Below are 19,343 nucleotides of genomic sequence, written 5' to 3'. Positions count from 1 at the left end.
CCCGCCGTCCCGCCGGACCCGCCCCCTCCGCGGGGTTAGGCGCGCCACGCCCGCTGGCCACGCCCCCCCCATGGTCGTTAACCCCTTCGCGGCCGCAGCCGTACCGGGTTTAACCCCTTGGGTGCCGGCGTGCATCATGCTACCCTGTGCAGCGCTCTGAGCCCCCTGCCCACGCATAACCCCAACCGGGGGGAGCCCCCCCCTCCATAACCCCAACCGGGAGGAGCCCCCCTTCCCCCAGTAACCCCAGCTGGGGGGACTTCTGTCGCGTTAAGGGGTGCAGGCCGATCAACCGTTACGGGTCCGGTCGGATCCAGGGCACTGAACTACCACGGGCACGGATTCAGCAGCAACGTATAACCGCCCTCCCTCCAGTCGCGGTCAGTGAGAACTCTCACGGCTGGGAACGCTGCGGTTAAGTGCAATTTATTACAGCAACAGGTACACGGGTGCTCTGCGCTGCCGGCGATAAGTTGCTGTTTGCAGAAGCAAGCTAGCACGCATGAAATACCCGGGTGCACGGCCTGGAAACTAACGCGTTAAAAGGCTCAAAGACTCTATTGTAGAGGTTTCTAAGTATCCGTGCAGACCCCCAGTATAACCAAGCGTTCAACTCGCACCCAAAGGCGTCCCAATGGGGGTGGAAGACAGGCTCAGTCCGTTGACCGATCCCAGGAGTCAGGAGGTCCTTGTGATTGTATATTCCCTCGTGGTGGTATTGCCCCTGACAATGGTATCTTCCCTAACCTCCCATCTCTCTTAGGCCAATTTATATTCTGTCTTTTAGGTGGAGCTCGAGTGACTCTAGCCAAGCACATCTTAGTTATGATTGGTGAGAAGTTGCCCCGTCTCTGTTTCAAGGAATAGGCTCTGAGAAACTCAGAGCGTGTGCTCAGGGAGGGAGGGTTCCACCATGGGAGGTGGGCAGCATTTGGGATGGAAGTGCGTTTTGGTCCTAGTTGCGACAGGCAATTACACCACAAGGTGTACCCAAAGGCTCCCTTTGGGAGGACTTTTCGATGGGAGAAAGCGGCACCGTACGTGTTTGTCTAGGGTCCTACTTCGGGTTCGGCTCAGTGTTGGGTTCAGGGTTACGTTTAGGGTTGTTTGGAAAGAGAGAAGGCGCAGAGCCCTGTCGGGTGTGGGGTTGCGTAAAGGCTCCCCAGGGCAGTTCAGGTGTGCGGCGTTATTGCTTACTGTAATTAGGACCAAAGCACACTTCCATCCCAAATGCTGCTCATCTCCAAGGTGCGACCACCGCTCCCTTATTTCCAGGCTGTGCACCCGGGTATTTCATGCGTGCTAGCTTGCTTCTGCAGACAGCAACTTATCGCCGGCAGCGCAAAGCACCCGTGTACCTGTTGCTGTAATAAATTGCACTTAACCGCAGCGTTCCCAGCCGTGAGAGTTCTCACTGACCGCGACTGGAGGGAGGGCGGTTATACGTTGCTGCTGAATCCGTGCCCGTGGTAGTTCAGTGCCCTGGATCCGACCGGACCCGTAACGGTTGATCGGCTGCACCCCTTAACGCGACAGAAGTCCCCCCAGCAACCTCCAACCAGCTCAAGCCCCCCCATAACCCCAACCGGGGGGAGCCCCCCCATAACCCCAACCGGGGGGAGCCCCCCCAATAACCCTGACCCAGCAGCATCCACCCCATAACCCCAAGGGGGGGGGATTTCCCCCCCCCCCCCCAATAACTGCAACCAGGGAAGAACCCCCCTCCCCCTAACCCCAAAGCAGGGGAATCCCCTCCAATAACCCCAAAGGGGGGGGGGGGGGAAATGCCCCAAATAACCCAAACAGGGGGAAAGCCCCCCCCCAAATAATCCCAACCTGGGAGGAGCCTCACCCCCCTATAACACCCATCTGGGGCAGTGCCACCCCTCCCCCCCCCCACTTCACTGGGGCCATTTTCCCCCTGGGCCTACTTTTTCCCCATCCCCTACACTTTTTCCCCAGAAGACCCCTGCCCCAATGGGTGCACTCTTCCCGCCCCCAATTCCCCTGAAGAGCATCTTCCCCCCCCCCCCCCCCCCCAACCCTTTTCCCACCACCCCAGCCTTCTGTCTGTCCCCCCCCCAATAGGACCCATGGGACAGACACGAGGTTACAAATCCCAGAGCGAGGCTTTATTGGGCCCCAGCAAGGGGGGGGCATTTATGGGCTGGGAGGGGGTCACAGAGCCCCCCCAGACCCCAGTACCGACCCCGCTCTGGGGCTCAACACAAATGCACACAAGAGACACGGAATAACTTAACCCCAGCTGCGTCTGTCGGGGGGGGGGGGGGGGGGGGGGGGGGGGGGGCACAGGACAGAGAAGCCCCCCTGGAGGCTACAGCTGGGGGGGGGGGGACACCACCTCCCCAGCAGGAAAATGCAGGGGGGGAAGGTGCAGAATGAGCCCCCCCTGTACTGCTTGAAGCAGAGGAAGAAGGCACGAGCCCCCAGCCCCGCATAGCACAAAGCTGGAGGGGGCCCCACGCCCAGAGCAAAGGGAGGGGGGAGAACTGGGCGGGGGGGGGGGGGGGCGTGGGCAAGTGTGTCCCGGCGTGCAAGGACATACCCCCACCTGGGGGACCCACGGGGGGAGGAGGAGGAGTGTCTGCACAGGACCCCAGGGGCAGAAGGCACTCAGTGGGGTGAGGACGCAGTGGGGAGGGGGGGGGGGTTCGCCAAGGGGGGGCACTGCCCCCCCCCCTCCCCCAAGCGTGCAAGGTGAGCGTGCGAAGCCAGCGCCGGGAGGCGGGCAGGGAGCGAGGTGCTTGTGCAAAGTAAACCCAAGAAGTCCTGGTGCTCCCTGGGGACTTGGGGGGGGGGGAAGGGGGTGCACTGTGGGGTGGGGGGGGCACGGGGAGGGGGGGGGTCAGTAGTACTTGTCTGGCTCCTGCCAGTTCGTCACCCAGTGTTTCTTGCGGCGGTGGTGGGGGGGGGCCAGGAGGCCGGGGGGGCGGCAGCGCTGCTCCTGCCGGATCCTCACCGCGTGGTACTTGGGCATCACCCGGTAGTAGCGAGTCCGCTGGAAGAAGTCGCACTGGGGGGGGGGGGGCAGGGGGGGGGAATAAAAAAAAAAAATTAAATAAATTAGGGGGGGAAAGGGGGTCAGCGCGGGGCTGGAAGAGGGAGCGGAGACGGTGGAGAGAGGCTGCGGAGGCAGCGCAGAGCAGAGCCCCCAGCCTCTGGGGCAGGAAGGGGGGGGGGGCAGGTCCGGAGGGGCTGCGGGGAGCCCCCCCCCACGCCCTGTAGGGAGGAGCGGAGAGACTGGAGAAGAGGAAGAAGAGGAAGAAGAGGAGGACGGCCGCAGCCACCCCGGGGGCGCGGGGGCATTACCGGGCGGGTGGCGCGGGTGCTGGGGGGGGGGGGCAGCGGGGTGGCTCCCCCCCCCCCGCTAGTAGTCATCCGTCAGCCGCTCCGTTTCAGACGGCTGGATCCGCATCTCCGCCTTCTGGCCCTTGGCTTCGTACATGGCCCGCGTGCTGGCCCGACGGAAGAAACCGCACTGCGGGGAGGAGGCGACACGGCTCAGGGGACCCGGGGGACCTGCAGACCCGGGGGGGAGGCACACCCAGGTAGCCCCCCCCCCACAAAGGACGAGGAGGTGCCGTGGCACCGGGCGATTTCGGCTCCCCAAGTATTCGGCACCAGGAGAAGCTCGCACGGGTCCGTCCCGCGAGCGTCCCGTGGTGGAGAACCACGAGACGAAGCCACGGGGTCAATGCACGGCTCTTGCACACCCCCCACCCCCTCCTCCTCATGGAGGGGGGGGAGGGGGGGAGTCCCGGGTGCCCCCCCCTCACCTTCCACAGCAGCACGATGATCAGCCCCAGCAGCAGCAGCCCGGCCGCCACGGCCACCAGCACCAGCCACAGCGCGATCTCGGCCGGCTGCTCCTCCGTCAGCTCCGAGTCGACGTCCACGGAGAACTGGGAGAGCCCCCGAGAGCCTCGGTTGGGGTGGGGGGAAGCTCCCAGTGCTCCCAGTTCCCCCCCCCCCCCCCCCTTCCCCAGCCCATCCCCGGCGAGGACTCACCCGCACCGTGTGGTTCTTCATGCTGATGGTGGGGACGTGGGTGCGGAGGAAGAGCGTGGCCGTGCCGTCCACTTTCACCCGGTCAAAGTTGCTGTAATCCTGGGGGCGCACGGACCGGAGGTGGGGGGGGGGGCGGGGATTGGGGCAGGGGACGGTGCCAGGGGCTGAGACCCCGAGGACCCGGTGCTGGGGGGGGTGAGGGGGGGGGGGGGGGCAGCCCGGCCCCGCTGCCCGCACTGACCTCAATGAAGGTGCTGTTCCACACCCGGGCACGGACACGGAAGGTGGTGGGGCGCTGGGTGTCGAGGAGGGGGCACTCGAACCAGACGCAGCGAGCGGTGCCCTGGGAGCAGCTCTGGGAGGGGGAGAGGGGCGCTCAGCGGGGTGCGCAGCGCCAGAGACCCCAGTCCGGTACGTGTGAGGTGTGCGTGACTACGGCGGGGTGCATGCTGTGCACGCGCAGTTTGGGGTCACCGCATGCACACACGCGCCGTTTGGGGTCACCACACGTGCGCAGTTCGGGGTCACCGCAGGCACATGTGCTCAGTTCGGGGTCACTGTGTGCAGAGTTTGGGGTCACCGCGTGCACATGCACGCACTTTGGGGTCACCACACGCACGCACGCAGTTTAGGGTCACCGCATGTGCACACCGGGCTGCATCCAGAGCACGCCCCCCCCCCCCCCCCCCTTCCTCTGCGCCCACAGCCCCCGCTCACCAGCAGCACCTCCGACTTGGCCTTCTTGGCGGTGGCCAGCGTGAGGGGGGGCTCCGCGGGCTCGGCCGCCCCCAGCTCCCGTCTCTGCCGCGTCGGGGTCCTGTCCTCCAGCAGCTGGAGAGGAACCAAAAAACCCCACGACCCCCCCCCACATCAGAGCCCCCCCCCAGGCGTCTCCAGCCGGGCGAGGGGCCGAGCGGCAGCACCAGGCCACTCACCGTGAGGTTGAGGGGGTTGACGACCCCCCCGGGGGGCCGGCAGGTGCCGTTGCCGTCGATGAGGATCTCGGTGGGGTACAGGAGCCACTTCCCGTTGGGGACCTCGTAGGGCCACTCGAAACCCAGCAGGATGGTGCCCAGGGCGCCCAGCGCCTCGCCCTTGGTGGACACCTGCGGGGAGCGTGGGTGGCACCGGGCGACGGAGCTGTCCCAGCCAACCCCCCCCCCCCCCCCAAAATGTGTCCTCCCCCCCCCCTCCAAATCTCACCTGGAAGTCGAAGGCGAGGGCGCTGCCCACGTCCTGCTCGCTGCGCATGGCCGACTCGCCCACCACCACCCCGCTGAAGTGCGACTGGGCGTGCGAGGGGGCTCTGGAGACACGGTGGGGGGGGGGGACATGGGGGTGTGAGGGAGTGCCCCGGGGCACGGCTGGGATGGGGGGGGTGGGGAGAACAAGGGGGGGGCTGCGCTCACACGGTCAGCGAGGACTGGATGCTGTAATCCACCAGCAGCTTGGCCAGCACGGGCTGCAGGTCCTCCTGGGTGCTCTGCCTGCCGACACCACGCCGGGGTCAGCGGCGGTGTGGGGAGCCCCCCCCCCAGGTGCCCAGCTTTGGGGCTCCCCATCCTGCCCAAGGAGCCCCCCCCCCTGCTGCATCAAGGAGCTCCCCCCCAAACCCTTCCCAGAGCAGCAATGCTGATGGATGCGATGCCACGACACCGGTGCCACGGGTGCGTTTCCACCGAGCGCAGGAGAAGCCCCCCCCCATCCCTCCCAGCACCTTTTTCCCCCCACCCCAGGGACGCTCACGTGGACAGGTCGAGCCAGATCAGCACCTCCCGCGTGTCCAGCGCCATGCTGTTGACCTCGAAGGTGATGAGCAGCTCCAACTGCAACACCCGGGGCCGTGGAGCAGCTGGGAAGGACCCTCCCGAGACCCCAGCCCAGGCTCGGAGGGGTTTTGGGGGGGGGCATTGACACACACACACACACACACACACACACACACTCACCCTCTGGTTCTTCTTGAAGGGGTTGCCCAGCTCGCACAGCACCGTCTCCTCCACGGAGGTGCAGGCACCACTCTGCAGAAGAAGAGAACACGAGAAAAGGCTTGGGACCCCCCCGCCCCCCCCCAGACCCTTGAGCCTCCCTCCCGGGGATGGGAGGACGCCCCCGTACCGGGCGGACGGAGGAGAAGAGCAGGTTGGGGGGCACGGTGATGTTGAGCTGGGCTTCGTGGGCGTCCTCGCCGTTGGAGTCGGTGCTGGGCGCGTTGGTGATGTTCACGCCCAGGTGGAGCTTGCGCAGGTCCCGGCTGTACTGCAGCACCTGCGTGCCGTTCAGCCTGCGCAGAGACCGGACCCGCTCGGCACGGGGGGGGGCCACCAACCCCCCCCCCCCCCCCCCAAAAACGCCCCAGGTGGGACGGGGAACCCAGCACGGTCCAGGATAGGGACGCCGCGGCCAAGAGGTGGCTCAGCGTGGGCAGGAGAGGTGCTGGGGACCCCGGTGTTCACCTGGGCAGGAACTGATTCTGCTCGTTGATGAAGCCGCTCCGCATCTGGAGGTTGCTGTAGCACTTGTTGTCGGAGCCGCACTCCTTCTGGAACTCGATCTGAGGGGCAGGGGTGTCCCCACACGTCACGCCCCGTGCCCCCTCCCGTCCCCGCAGCCCGGTGGGCGCGGGCAGCCCACCTTGGTCTCATTCTCGTGGGACTGGTCCTGGTTGAGGACGGGGAAGGCGTCGAGGGAGTGGGGACCCAGCTGGAAGCTCCTGGGCTTCTCCACCAGCGAGTAGTTCATGGAGAGCACGATGGGGTGCAGCTTGTCCCGGATGTTCTCCTGTGAGGGGGGGGGGGGCAGCAATCGCAGCGAAGCCCCGCCATGCGCAGGCACAGCCTGCTCGCGAGACCCTACAACCCCACAGCCACCAACATTTCCACCTCTCCTCCCCTCCGCACCCCGGCGTCCCCTCATCCCGTCTGCTCCTCGTCCCCTGGCTCCAGTGATGCACGCAGAGCAGCTTGCGGCGCACTGCCATGCACACGCGTGTGTACGTGCACACTCACCAGCAGCAGGAGTTCCTTGGATTCGCAGTGGGTCTCGGGCATGGGGAAGACACCGCGGTAGGTGGCCGAGTGCGTCCCCAAAAACCTCACCCTGGGGGGGTGCCGCTCCTTGTCCGCCTCCAGGACGTACTCCAGGGCTGCGAGGGGAGCAGAGCCGTGGGTGCCGCACGCTCGCGTGCCCCATTGCACACACACAATGCCTCCAGCACAACCCCTGGGCGCATGCACAGCACATGCACACCCCCCCCACGTATCAGCACACGTGTTTTAGTGCGTGCAAAACACACCCAAAACACCTCCCCAAAACACACGTGCACACCCCCCTGCATGCACGTTCCCCTCCGGGCACCCTTTCTGCACGCACCCTCGCACAAACGCACGTGCACGTGCCCCCAGCGCACCCCCCCCGTGCACTCACTGATCTTCTCGTTGTACTTGGGGTTGCCAGCGCTCTGGTTGTAGGCGAAGCAGACGGTCACTGTGATGCTGGGGGGGGGGGGATAAGGGGTGGGTGAGCGGAGCCCCCGGCACCGTGCCGCGACCCCGGTGCCCGCCGTGCCGGGTCTCACCAGGAGCTGGGCGTGCAGCGGGCGGGATCCACCTTGCTGGGGGTGACGGTGAAGGTTTTGTCCAGGATGTTGAGCACGGGGCGAGCCCTGGGGTGGAGGCAGGGGGCTGCCTGAGCATCCCAACCCGGTCGCTCCCGTACCCGTCCCGCTGTCCCCGGAGATGCACTGTCCCCGGTCCCCGCGCCCCTACCTGAGCAGGGCCACCCTCTCCGCCAAGCTGCCCACCAGGAGGTCGGGGTAGGAGTTGCCGTCCACATCCAGGCCCCCGCTGAGCGAGTACCCAAAGGTCTGCATGCTGGCGGGGCCCAGGTCCGAGCCGCTGACCACCTGGGGAAGGGGGGGGGCACCGGCACCCCATCAACCCCACGGATTTGGGGTTCGAGCCCCTGCGTCCCAGGCTGGAGGACAGGATGCTCAGAGGCAGCCCTGAGCCCCCTTCCATTTTTGGGGGGGGTGGGGTGGGGGGGTCCGCACCTGGCTGGGTTTGGCCAGCAGCCCTCCTGCACTGCTGTGGTAGATGTAGACCTTGCCCGCCCCCCTCGAACGGAGCCCCCACGGCGATGTCTGTGGGTGGCAGAGAGGGGTCAGCCCCACCGACGTGGGGTAGGGGCTGCCACAAAGCGCCTTGACACGTCCGAGCTCCCCTCTTTAATTCCCCCCCCATGCCCAATTCCCACCCAGCCCCTCCAGAAGCTCCCCTCTCCCCCCCCAAAACAAGGTGCCCCCCATCCCCTTCTGCTCACCCCCAACCTCCCTGACCACCCCCCGAAGTGGGATCTCCCCTTACCAGAGGACCCCCGCACGCCCCCAGAAGCAGCCCCACTGCCCCCCCAGCCCGGTGGCCCCCCGTCCCCTCACCCTGGAAGCCGTCCTGGTTGATGTCCCCGATGCTGGCGATGGCGAAGCCGAAGGCGGAGTAGCTGGGGCCGGTGAGCACCAGGCTGGGGTCGGGCTGGAAGCCCCCCACCTCGTTCATGTACACGTAGACGGCTCCCCCCACCTCCTGCTTCCGCTGGAAGTAGTAGGGGGCTCCCACCACCAGGTCCTGCCACCTGTGGGGACAAGGGGACTGTGACACGGGCCGGTGCCCCCCCCCATACCCCAACACCCCCCCCAAGGGAAGGGGAGCCCCCCCTAAAATTGTTCAGAAGCCCCAGAAAGATGACTCTCCCCAAAAAGACCCCAAAGCAGGCGGGAAGAACCCCAGAGCCCAAAGCAGCATCCCCCCCATGCTGTGAGCCACAGAAATGCCTCTGAGCCTTGGGGGGGCTGCCCCAAGACAGACCCCAAACCCCCCCCCAGGTCTCACCCATCGTTATTGAGGTCTGCCAGGGCCACGGCGCTGCCGAAGTAGGAGCCGACCTGGTGGCCGCGGAGCACGCTGCTCTTCTCCAGGGTGTTCTGGGGGCTGGTGCTCAGCAGGTACACGGCGCCCGTGTGCTGGTACCGGGGGGCACCCGCCACCACCGTCACCGCGTCCTCCTGCAGCACGCCGCTGCCCACCTCCGCCGTGTACCCTGCGGCCAAGCCCCGCCGTGAGCCCGCGGCGCATCCCCAAAATCCCAGACCCCATGCCCCCCCCACCCCGTGATGCCCTCCAGCCCCCTCACGCCATCCCTGGGGTCTCCAAGCCCCCCTAAACCCCACAGTGCTTTAGGAACCTCCACAATTCCCCCCTCCTCCAGGCCCCAAACCCTCTCCAGCCCCAGGAGGAACTGGGGGGGGCCCCGCACCGCGCTGCCCCCCACCTATGTAGGTGTTGCCGTTCTTCTCGTTGGGGTAGGAGAAGTCGTGCAGGTCCCACGTCTCCCGCTTCAGCATGTAGTTGGTACCTGCAACGGGGGGGGGGGGGGGGGGGGGGGGAAGGTATCAGGGGGCACCCACTCCCCTTGCGCACCCACAAGCAAGCACGTGCATGGCCATACGCGTGCAAATGCACGCAGAGATGCTTCCGTGCAGCATTGCAGAGGCATGCACACGCGATGCACGGGGCACGTTGCACAAGCATGCAAACACACGCGGCTTAGTGCACACGTGCACTTTTGTACAACGAGCGTGTGCACGCTCAGACACACGTGTCCATGCTCCCCCGTGCAGGGATGCCACGTGGGAATACGGTCCCGGGGAAGCAGGAGGTCCTTGCACACCCCCAGCCCCAGACGCACCTTGCCAGTTGTAGGCGCCGGGTGCCCCGAAATAAATGATGTTGGAGGTGAAGCCGGCACTGGTGCCCATCTGGCACATGCCGGTCTCCTCCGCGTCCACGTTGGAGTTGCACATCTCGTTGTGGTACGTCTGCCACTCGTCGGTCAGGTCGAGGCGCAGGTCGTTGCCCCGCACGTAGCACCGGCCCACCATGCGCCGCTGGTCCTCGCTGCCCGACCACAGCACCCTGGTGTAGCGGTGGGCGCAAGCCTGCCGGGACACCCCTAAAAATGAGGTGGGGGGGGGGCGGGGGGATTCCTCCCCAGGGCGTAACCGCAGGGCTGGGGGGTCCTCCCCAGGGTGTGACTGCGGGGCTGGGGGGCCCTGCCTTGATATAGGGCCGTATATATGGACAGCGCCCTGCTTCTGGTGCGCCATTGCAGCAGGATGGGGGGGGGGGGGGGCACGCACCCAGCTGCTGCCCCCCACCCGGGGGGAGAGCATCAGCCTGGCGCACCCCAGGGGGACAGTGGTCTGCGTGCTGTCACCCAAGCCAGGGGGACAGCGGGGAGGTGACAGCGGGGAGGTGATGAGGAGCCCCTGCAGTGGGGCTCTGCAGCCTCTCCTGTGCCAGCAGGGGGGGGTGAACACGGTTTGGGATGCAGGAATCACCCCCCCACACATATGTACTACAACTCCCAGCATGCACTGCCACAGCAATCAGCCTGCCCCCAAGCCCCCCCCTGCACTGCATGCTGGGAGCTGTAGTCCCAGCCCCACGCGAGCCACCCCCCAGCATCCCGATGCACCCCGATATACCCACCCAGGCACAGGGCGCCCCAGCACCCCACCAGCTCCCGGGGGCTCCCAGCTCTTGCTCTCCCCCCACGCTCACCCTAAAACCATCCCATGGCTGTACTCCCATTTCCCACTGCCGGGTGGGGGGTGGCAACTGGGTTCACGTGTGCAGGAAAATGGGGTGCACATGCCGGGGCGGGGGGGGGGGGGAAATGGGGTGGGCGTGCACTCACCAGCACCCTCCCAGCTGGCTGCCGCTGGCTGGCCACCGTCACCCCCAGCCACATGTCCTCGATGATGTACTTGTCCGGCTCACCTGGCCGAGGAAGACGCAGCGTGAGAAGGGGGGGAGGGAACCCCCCGCCCCGAGGCAGGGGAGGCTGGCGGGGGTGTCACGGGGTGGTTTTGGGGTGCTCGGGGTGCTCACGCACTCTTCAGCTCGATGTCGAGCCTCTGGCAGTCGCTGGTGGAGGCGGAGAGGGGGCAGGCGTAGACGGCGCCTGTCCTCGTGCCGTTCTGCGGGTCCTCATCTCGGGGCGCCCCGACCAGCAACCTGGGGGGCAGAGCAGGGGCTGGGGGGGCTGGCAGTGGTAACGGGGGGGGGGAACACCCAGCACACCCCAAATTGAGCAGGGCGCACCGAAGACCCCAAAGGGCATGGGAAACAAAGGGACGCAGGAACGCAGGACGCCCTCCTTGCACCCCCATACTCCAATCCGAGCCCCCCCAGCATATGGGGGAACAGCCTGCGCCCCCCCCCCCCCAGCCTGGCAGGCAGCCCCCTGCCCGTGCCGGGGAAGCCAAGCGGGGGCCCCACGTGGGTAAACAGCCGCAGCCCTCCCCAGCCAACCTTTGAGCCGCCAGGGCTGCGGCACCGCAGCTGTGTCCCATCCGACAGCCTCGCCGCCCCCCCGAGCCGTGCCAGCCCAGGAATGCTGCGATAAACATGGCCCGGCCGGGGAGGGGGGATAGAGCTGGTGGGGGGGGGGGGACACCAGCACACACGACCCCCCCACCCCCCAAGCCCAGCCCTGCTTGCATGAGCCTGGGCTCGTCCCACCCCATGTGGGGGTCCCGGGGCACGCTTTTGGGGTGACTCAGGCCCCCGCGGGTCACTGAGTCACTGCGGTGCCACACCGGGGGGGGGGGGCACACTGGCATGCCAGGGTGAATGCGTGTTTAATAAAAATGCAGAATAAAATGGCCCCCAGCACCCACCTGAAGCACCCCTCCATGCTGCGCCCCCCAGCCCAAGCAGCCCCCAAAACCCACCCAAACCCCACGGTGCCCAGGTAGGGGGGCGCGGGGGTACCGGGGGGCTTCGGGGACAACGGGAGGATGCGGGGGCTGCGGAAAGGCCAGGCCTTTCCGCCGGGAAGTCCCGAGGACAATGGCGAGGAGGAGGCACGGCCACGGGTGCCAGGGCAGGAAACGGCGTCCCCGAGCCCGGGGGGGGGGGGGGGGGGGGACACGCATGGGGGGACAGCGGTGCCCAGGTAGCCGGCGCATCCCGGCTGTCCCACAGAGGCATTCATGCACCGAGCCGGCCCGTTCTCAGCAACCCCACCATCCCATGGCCATCCCGAGCAGCTGCTGTGGGGATTTTTTTTTTTTTGGGGGGGGACAAACACAGAAAGAGAGAGGAGCACGGCCCCAAGCTGGCACCGCGGCACCGTGCCGGCAGCGCGGGCGCGTCCGGGCAGCGCTCGCTGACTCAAAGCCCAGGCGCAGGAGGAATGCGGGGCCCCAGGCAGCCCCAGCCCCGGCACGCCGGGACGGGCACCGAGCCAGCGGGATGCTGCGAGGGGAGGGGGATAAAGGCGGGGGGGGGGTGAAAAGCTGCTCAGCCGCAGGAGAACCCCCCAAAAAGGGATGGAAATGGGGCCGGGGGTCAGCGCCCCCCGGGACGCCCGCGTCCCCTGGGGACCCGGCGGGTGCAGTGGTGTTTTGTCCCGGGTGGCACAAAGGAGCTCGGCGCCCCAATTCCTGCCCACCCCCTTATTTTGGGAAGGGGGGGGGGGGGGGAAACACTACAAGAGGGCACCGCTGCTCTCCGCTCACCTCCAAGGAAGTGACTCAGGGCTGTGACTCAGGGAGCCCAGGAGGCTCCTGCCAGCACCATGCCCCTCCTGGGGGTGCTGCTGACACCCCCCCGGGGGGGGGGGCATGGGGGGGCAAAGCACCAGCCCCCTGCCTCCAGCCCAGGCTCGCCTGCAGCCACCCACCCGCCAGGGAAATGCTCAGAGCTGGGGGGGGGCTCTTAGGATGCTGAGGGCTTCGGAGCCCCCCCGGGGGGGGGGGGGGGGGGGGGGGGGCACAGGGCTGGTTGTGGCAGCAGTCCAAGCAAAAAGGGGGGGGTCCCAGCCCAGGCGGGGGCCGGGATGGGGCTCAGCCAAGGCCTCGTGCTTGTCCTTTCCAGCCGATGGAGCAAGCTCGGGGATGGCCAAAGAGCAGCAAGGGGGGAGGCTGGGAAGGGAGGCAGGAATGCGGGAGGCCGTGCCCCCTCCTAATCCGCCCTGGTAAATGAAGGGGGGGCCCTCTGGACCCCACACAACAGCACCAACACCCTGGAGGGGGGATAGGAGCAGTGTGGGGGCTGCAGCGCGGGGAGATGGGGCAAGCTGCGAGCTCGGCTCAGCCCCAAAGAGCTCAGCTCCCCCTTGACCCCCCCTCAAAGCCGGATCGATGCTATATACCCCGCTATAGCCCCCCCCCCAAAGACTAGCTACTCCGGGCCAGCCCCAACCCCCCCCCCTTCACCACCCCATACCCACCTCCGGTGCTGTTACATTAGCATCAGGAAGGTGGGGGGGGGGGGCTTTTACAATCCCCCTGTGCCCCCCCAGACAGCCCTGGTCAGCCAAATCCGCTGATGCAGGCGGCGCAGAGGAGGCGGGCGAGGGGGGGGGGGGGCAGCGGCTCCAGCAGCATCCCCAGGAGCCAGGATGGCTCCAGCCCCTGCCAAGGCGCCGCAGCCCCCAGCGCCCCGGCAGCTCCCGACAGGCCCCGGCTGGTGGTGGTGGTGGGGGGGGGTGATGGGGAGTGTGGGGGGGTTGAGCTTGGTTCTGGCAAGGAGCGGAAAGACACGCGAGCACATTTCCTGAATTAGCAGAAGTCCCCGGAGGGAGGTTTTGGGGTTGGGGGGGCGGGAAGGAGGAAAAGTGAAGAATTCACCCTGCTGCCAGCCGGGAGCTTCTGCTCGCGGCTCTGCCCCAATCCCTGCTCCCCCGGGAGGGAAACTGAGGCAGAGGGGTGGGCAGATGTAGGTGCTGCTGCATCCCCCCCCCCCCGTGCCTCGATTTCCCTGCATTGCTCAGGAACCCCTGAGCCTGGCACCGCCGTGAGCAGGATCCCAGCGCCCGCGGGAGCGGCCGGGCTCAGCCCTCGGGGCCCGAAGGAGCTGTGTGCTCTCTGATAACGCCGCCGCTTCCAGCCAGCCTTCACCTGGCCCCAGGAGGAGCGAGCAAACAAACCTCGGCCGGGCTACGGGGCCGGGAAAGAAAAAAAAAAAACACGTCCCAGCCACCTCCGTGGGCACGGGGACACCGGGTCCTGCCGGCCACCACCCCGCAGGGAAGGGTCCCCGAAGGACACCCAGCTCCGCAGGGGGGTCTGCTGAAGGTGACGATGGCAGCGGGGTGAGGACGGGCAGCGGAGCACCCCGAAACCTCTCCGGGAGCCCCGTGGCAGGGAGGAGCGGGGCAGGAAGCGTCCCCTTCCTGTCCCCACCCTGCACGCACCTGCACTTTGGAGCCGGCGGCAAGCAAAGGGCACGGCCGAGGCACCAACGCCCCGGTGATACCCGGCACCGGGGGGCTGGGGATGGGGTGTCCCCCCCCCCCCGGCAGGGCTGCAGCCCCGACCGCAGACACCCCGGGAGGAAGCTGGTGGCTGTCACCGGGCTGCAGGAGGGCAGGGAGCGGTGGCAACGCCTGCCTCGGTCCCACCACATCCGCACCAAGCAAAGGTTGGATCCTGCTGGGTGCAAGCCGGGGGGGGGGGGGGGGGGGCAGGCGGCACCCCCCTGAGCAGGAGCAGGGCTGGGGGCGGCTCTCAGGATTCGGGTATTTCGCTCAAGACTCAGGTTCCTCCCCAAAACCTGCCCGCACTCGCCCCAGCCGCCCGCAGGTGAACACCGCGGGGAAGCGGAGTCGCGCTCGGCATCCCGCAGCCCCCTCCTCGCTCCCAAGGGGGTGGCAAAGCCCCCCCAGGGCTGCAAAGCCCCCCAGGATTTCACACCCCAAACCTCGGGGGGGACCACAAAACCGGGCTCCAGACCCCATACGAGGGACCCCGTCGGGGACAAAGTGACAGTCACCATCACCGCACGGGCCCCTCTGCCCCCACGTCCCCTCCACCTCACCATTGGGGACCCCCCAAGGACCACCAGCTCCTGCACCCCTGTCCCGCTCCCCAGGGACAGCGACGGAGCCATCCCACGGCGGGTGAGTGGCCGAAATGCATCCGTGGTATGCAGAGCACGCACCCCAGCTGGTCTGCCACTGGTGTCCCCCCCCCCGTCCCCCCCCAAAAAAAAAAAAACAGGCACAGGGAGCCCCTGGGTGTTACCCCATGGGTGCCCCCAGGCGAGGAAAACCCAGCCCGTGCTGGCTGCCTGCCCCGAGTGCCTGCAGCAAGGTAGCCGCCAGCAGGAGGGATTTGGGGACAGGGTCTGGGGGTTTGGGGATGGATTTAGGGTTTGTTTGGGGACAGATGTAGGGTTTGTTTGGGGAGCATTGGAAAAAGGGGGGGTGCTGAGGGCTGAGCTGAGGGAATTGCAGCCCGCGGGTTCCTGCAGTGCGATGGGACCTGGCATTGCTCCGTATGGGATGGGGGGTGGAGGGGGGTCAGGGAGGGGGCCGCAGGTAGGGCTGAGGAGGGGACAGTCCCTGCCCCGTGGCACCGGGCTGCTGGGACGCGGCCACACCAGGTGCTCAGCACCAGGGTGCTGCTGCTCCAGGTGGGACCGGGACATCCCCACCCTAACAAAGGGGCACGGAGCCACAGGGGAGGTTTGTGCCCCCCCCCCCCTTGCCCTGATCTCAAGGCTCTGCCCCCCCCAACACACCTGAACCCTCCTCCAGACACCCTAAATCCCCCCTCCAAACCACCCCAGGACCCCAAAATCTCTGCACATCCCTCACCCTCCCCACCCCCCCTTAGCACCTAGGACACCCCCCCTCCCAGGGGGCCCCCCAGGACCCCCTCAGGGCCTCCCCCAGGTGCACCCCAGGACCCCTCCACCCTCCCACACCCCCCAGTACCGTGCTGCCCCCCCCCCCCACGCACAGGTACCGCTCCTGCCGCTCGCTCTGCCGGTGCAGCGCCACGGAGAAGCCGAAGAAGCCGCTGCGGGCGGCGCCCTCCTTGAGCACCGGGAAGGCGGTGTCGAGGTTGAAGGCGGCGGCGCGGAGCAGGGCGCCCAGCACCAGCACCCCCAGCACCCCGGGGTGCCGCGCCATGGCGGCCGCCCCCCCCCCCCCAGGAACCGGCCCCGGGACTCGAACCCGGAGCCCCCGGACCCCGACCCCCCGCTCCCGGTCGCGCCGGTGCCGGTGCGCTGCGGGCGCGCGGGGCGGGGCAGGGCGAGGGCGTAGCCAGGAGGGGCGCGCGCGCGCGCCCTTCCGGGCACTCCCCTTAAAGGGGCCGCACGCCCCCGCACGCCCCCCACCCCTCCTCCTCCCGGCACCTGCGGAGGGAGGGGGCGGGCGGCGCATGCGCGAGGGTGGGGCGCGCGGGCACGGGGCGGGGAGCGGGGGGGGTGGGAGGGGGAGGAGGGCGCACACCTGGGTGTGCACCCGGGAGTGCAAGGGGCAGCTTTACCGGCATGCACCTGGGCGCGCACATGCTGGCGCAAGCAGTCCCCCATACCAGAATGCACCTGGGCGTGCACCCGCGTGTGCAAGTGACCACCTATACCAGCATGCGCCTGGGTATGCACACGTGTGCAAGCAGCCAGCCATACCGGAATGCAAATGGGTGTGCACACACATGCGCAAGCGCTCAGCCATAGCAGAATGCACCTGGGCATGCACACACGTGTGCAAGCACACAGCTGTACCAGCATGCACTTGGGTGTGCAAGCAGCCAGCCATACAAGCACACACCTGGGTGTGTGCGCATGCCTGTGCAAGCACCCACTTGCGTGTGCACAGCCCATGTAATGACACACCGACGTGCACACACGCCCGTTCAAGCACACAGCTCGATGCGTGCACACACCCCTGCAATCACACACCTGTGCATGCACACACTTGTGCAATCACACGCCTCTGCACGGCACAGGCCTGTGCATGCACACACACACTCCTGCACATGCACACGCCTCGGCGCACCCCCCCTGGTGCAATCACACAACTGCATGCGCACACTGCAGCCCCGTGCACACCTGTGCCCTGCGTGCACACGCAGGGACTTGCACACAGGGGCACGCGCAGCACAAAGAGGCAGGGCTGGGTGCACCCCCCCCCCCCCGTGCCCACCCATGCGGGGTGCCCCCCCCCCCCCCCCCCCCCCCCCCCGGGACAAGGCTCCCCAGGCTGAGCCCTCCAAGTCGGGACCTGCCTGGGATGGGACCCGCGCCCCCCCCCCCCAGGATAAGCCCCCTCCAGGCAGGGCCAGGACCACCAACGCTGGGACCCCCCTTGGCGTGGGGACCCCCCCCCTCCCCCCAAATCCCCAGCCTGGCCACAGGGCAGGAGCAGCAGTAAATTATGGGGTGGCGATGCCTCCCCCCCCCCCCCCCACCCCCGCAGGGTCCTACTGCTGCTGCATCCTGGGGGCTCCGCCGCGGCTGCAGGGGTGGGGGGAAACTGAGGCAGGAGGGGTTGGGGCTCAGCGTCCGCTGGGAGGTCCGAGGGGCTTTGGGGGGGGGTGGAGGGGGTCGAGAAAATCCCCGGCCTCCCACGGCGGCTCCCGGCTGCCCAGGAACGCCGGGAATGTGCCGGCTCCGTGCCCGGTGCCGGCTCCCCTCCCGCGGGCTCCCTGCCCGGTACCGGCTCCTGGGAGCCTCCCACCCATGGGGGCTGCGGCACCGGCTGGGGGGGAGGGGGGGGGGGGGCACCCGAGGGACCTTCCCTGCTCCCGCAGCCTCAATGCGGGGGTCTTGGGGGTGGGGGGGGGGGGGGAGGGGGCGCGGCCCAGTCTTGTCCCCCCAGCCCCGAGGAGGACAGAAGCGGAGGCCGCCTTGGGCCCCGAGGCTTGTTTGTGCCGACGGAGGCCAAATTCCTGCCTGGGAATTGCTCAACAACCCCCCCATCCCCCCCCCCCCCCCCTTACCCCGAGCCCTTCCCGGGGGCGTCGTGTGCTCGGGATGGATGGACGGGCCGGACAGACGGACAGACCAGACAGGACACACGGACAACAACCCCCCCCCCCCCACCACCCCAGCCGAGGGCAGGAGGTCAAGCCTGAGCCTCCACGGTGCGCCCGTGGCGTCACCCCGGCGAGGCGAGGTGCCGGCGGTGGCCGTGTCCCCTCCCGGTGTCCCCGAGCAGGCCGAGGTCACCGGGGGGGGGGGGGAGGGGGGGCCTGGCACCGCTCCCACCCGTGCCAGGAAACCCGTCCCTTCGGCCGGCAACGGGGTGCAGGATGTCCTGTCCCCCCCCCCCCCCCCCCACGCCCCGTGCCCCTCTTGTCACCCGCTCCCCGGTGTCACCGGAAAGTGTGACGGCACCGGGGACCGGCTGGCACCGTGGCACTGCCCTGCCAGCACCGGGACCTGGCACCGTGTCCCCCACCCCGTCCCCCCTCCCCTGTCCCCTGTCCCCCACCCCCTGCCCCTTGTCCCCGATCCCTGCCTTTGGGTCATTTTGGGGTGAGGCGGACCCAAAGGAGGGATGTTTGCACCCAAAGGGAGGTGTGAGCACCCAGGGAAGGGTGCTGGCACCCAAAGGGGGGATGCTTACACCTGGGGGGGGGGGGGGTATTATCCCCCAGGGAAGGTATTATGGCCACTGAGGAGGGCGTTGAGTCTCGGGGGGGTGTCAGCACCCAAAGGGGGGAGTGAGCACCCAAAGGGGGGTGTCAGAACGCAAAGGGGGGTGTCAGCACCCAAGGGGGAGGTGTCAGCACCCAAGGGGGGTGTCAGCACCCAAAGGCGGGGTGTGAGCACCCAAAATGCCGCTAGATGGAGCCGTCCGACCAAGGATGCTGCTGGGGCGGGGGCAGCGCGGGTCGGCCCGCTCTGGAGCCCCCCCCCCCCCCCCCCGCCGCTCCCCGTCCCCGCCGCTGGGACAGGAGGGGGGGACACCAGGGGACCCCCGGCGGCACCGCTGGGCTCGGGGGGGGGGGGGGGCGGGGGGGTCGTTTCAATCGGGGCACCTTGGGGACCCTCCCTAGCTTGTGGGGGGTACAGGGGACAATATGGGGGGGGGTTGGCTTCGAGGCCAGCCCTGCCTGGTGTGTGCCCCCCCCTCCCCCCCGTGCACCCACTTTTGCAGAGACCCCCGGTACCCCAATTAAGCCACTTCTAAGCCGCTTCCAATTAAGCCACCCACTTCTGCCAGGTTTGGGCACCCAAACTGGACCTCCCCCCTCCACCCCCGCCCCCCCCCCCCCCCCCCCCCGTGCTATCCACGAGCTCCCCAGTTTGGGGCTTCGACAGGAGCCAGCCTGGCCGAGCAGCCTTCGGCAGCCGCAGGCACCAGTGTCTCCCAGTCCCAAACTGGTTCGGGACTGAACAGACCTGCTCCCTGTTTGCACCGTGCTCCCGAGCTGCCTTCGCCGCTCGGCGTGCAGCTCTCCGAGCAGGTCTCCGACCGGCTTTTCCTGCCTCAGGACCCATTTCGGGGCA

General features: G+C 68.0%; 1 protein-coding gene across 1 annotated transcript; it reads right to left on the bottom strand.

The window, feature by feature from the left end:
* Nucleotides 1–3,359: 3,359 nt before the first annotated feature.
* On the bottom strand, nucleotides 3,360–16,061 carry ITGA3 (integrin subunit alpha 3). The gene is given in 26 exon segments (XM_035568460.2): nucleotides 3,360–3,499; nucleotides 3,798–3,923; nucleotides 4,030–4,128; nucleotides 4,271–4,384; nucleotides 4,747–4,860; nucleotides 4,965–5,135; nucleotides 5,233–5,335; nucleotides 5,439–5,516; nucleotides 5,776–5,855; nucleotides 5,979–6,050; nucleotides 6,148–6,313; nucleotides 6,486–6,583; nucleotides 6,664–6,810; nucleotides 7,038–7,174; nucleotides 7,456–7,523; nucleotides 7,607–7,693; nucleotides 7,797–7,933; nucleotides 8,081–8,143; nucleotides 8,145–8,170; nucleotides 8,465–8,658; nucleotides 8,916–9,123; nucleotides 9,355–9,438; nucleotides 9,772–10,021; nucleotides 10,783–10,865; nucleotides 10,981–11,102; nucleotides 15,839–16,061. Coding segments are annotated over 26 exon segments (3,111 nt in total). The 5' UTR covers nucleotides 16,012–16,061; the 3' UTR covers nucleotides 3,360–3,388.
* Between the last annotated feature and the right edge of the window lie 3,282 nt (nucleotides 16,062–19,343).

Source organism: Cygnus atratus, chromosome 25 (assembly GCF_013377495.2).
Source record: "Cygnus atratus isolate AKBS03 ecotype Queensland, Australia chromosome 25, CAtr_DNAZoo_HiC_assembly, whole genome shotgun sequence".
Taxonomy (NCBI): Eukaryota; Metazoa; Chordata; class Aves; order Anseriformes; family Anatidae; genus Cygnus; species Cygnus atratus.
Note: the sequence above shows the minus strand (reverse complement) of the source record. Positions and strands in the feature narration are given on the sequence as shown.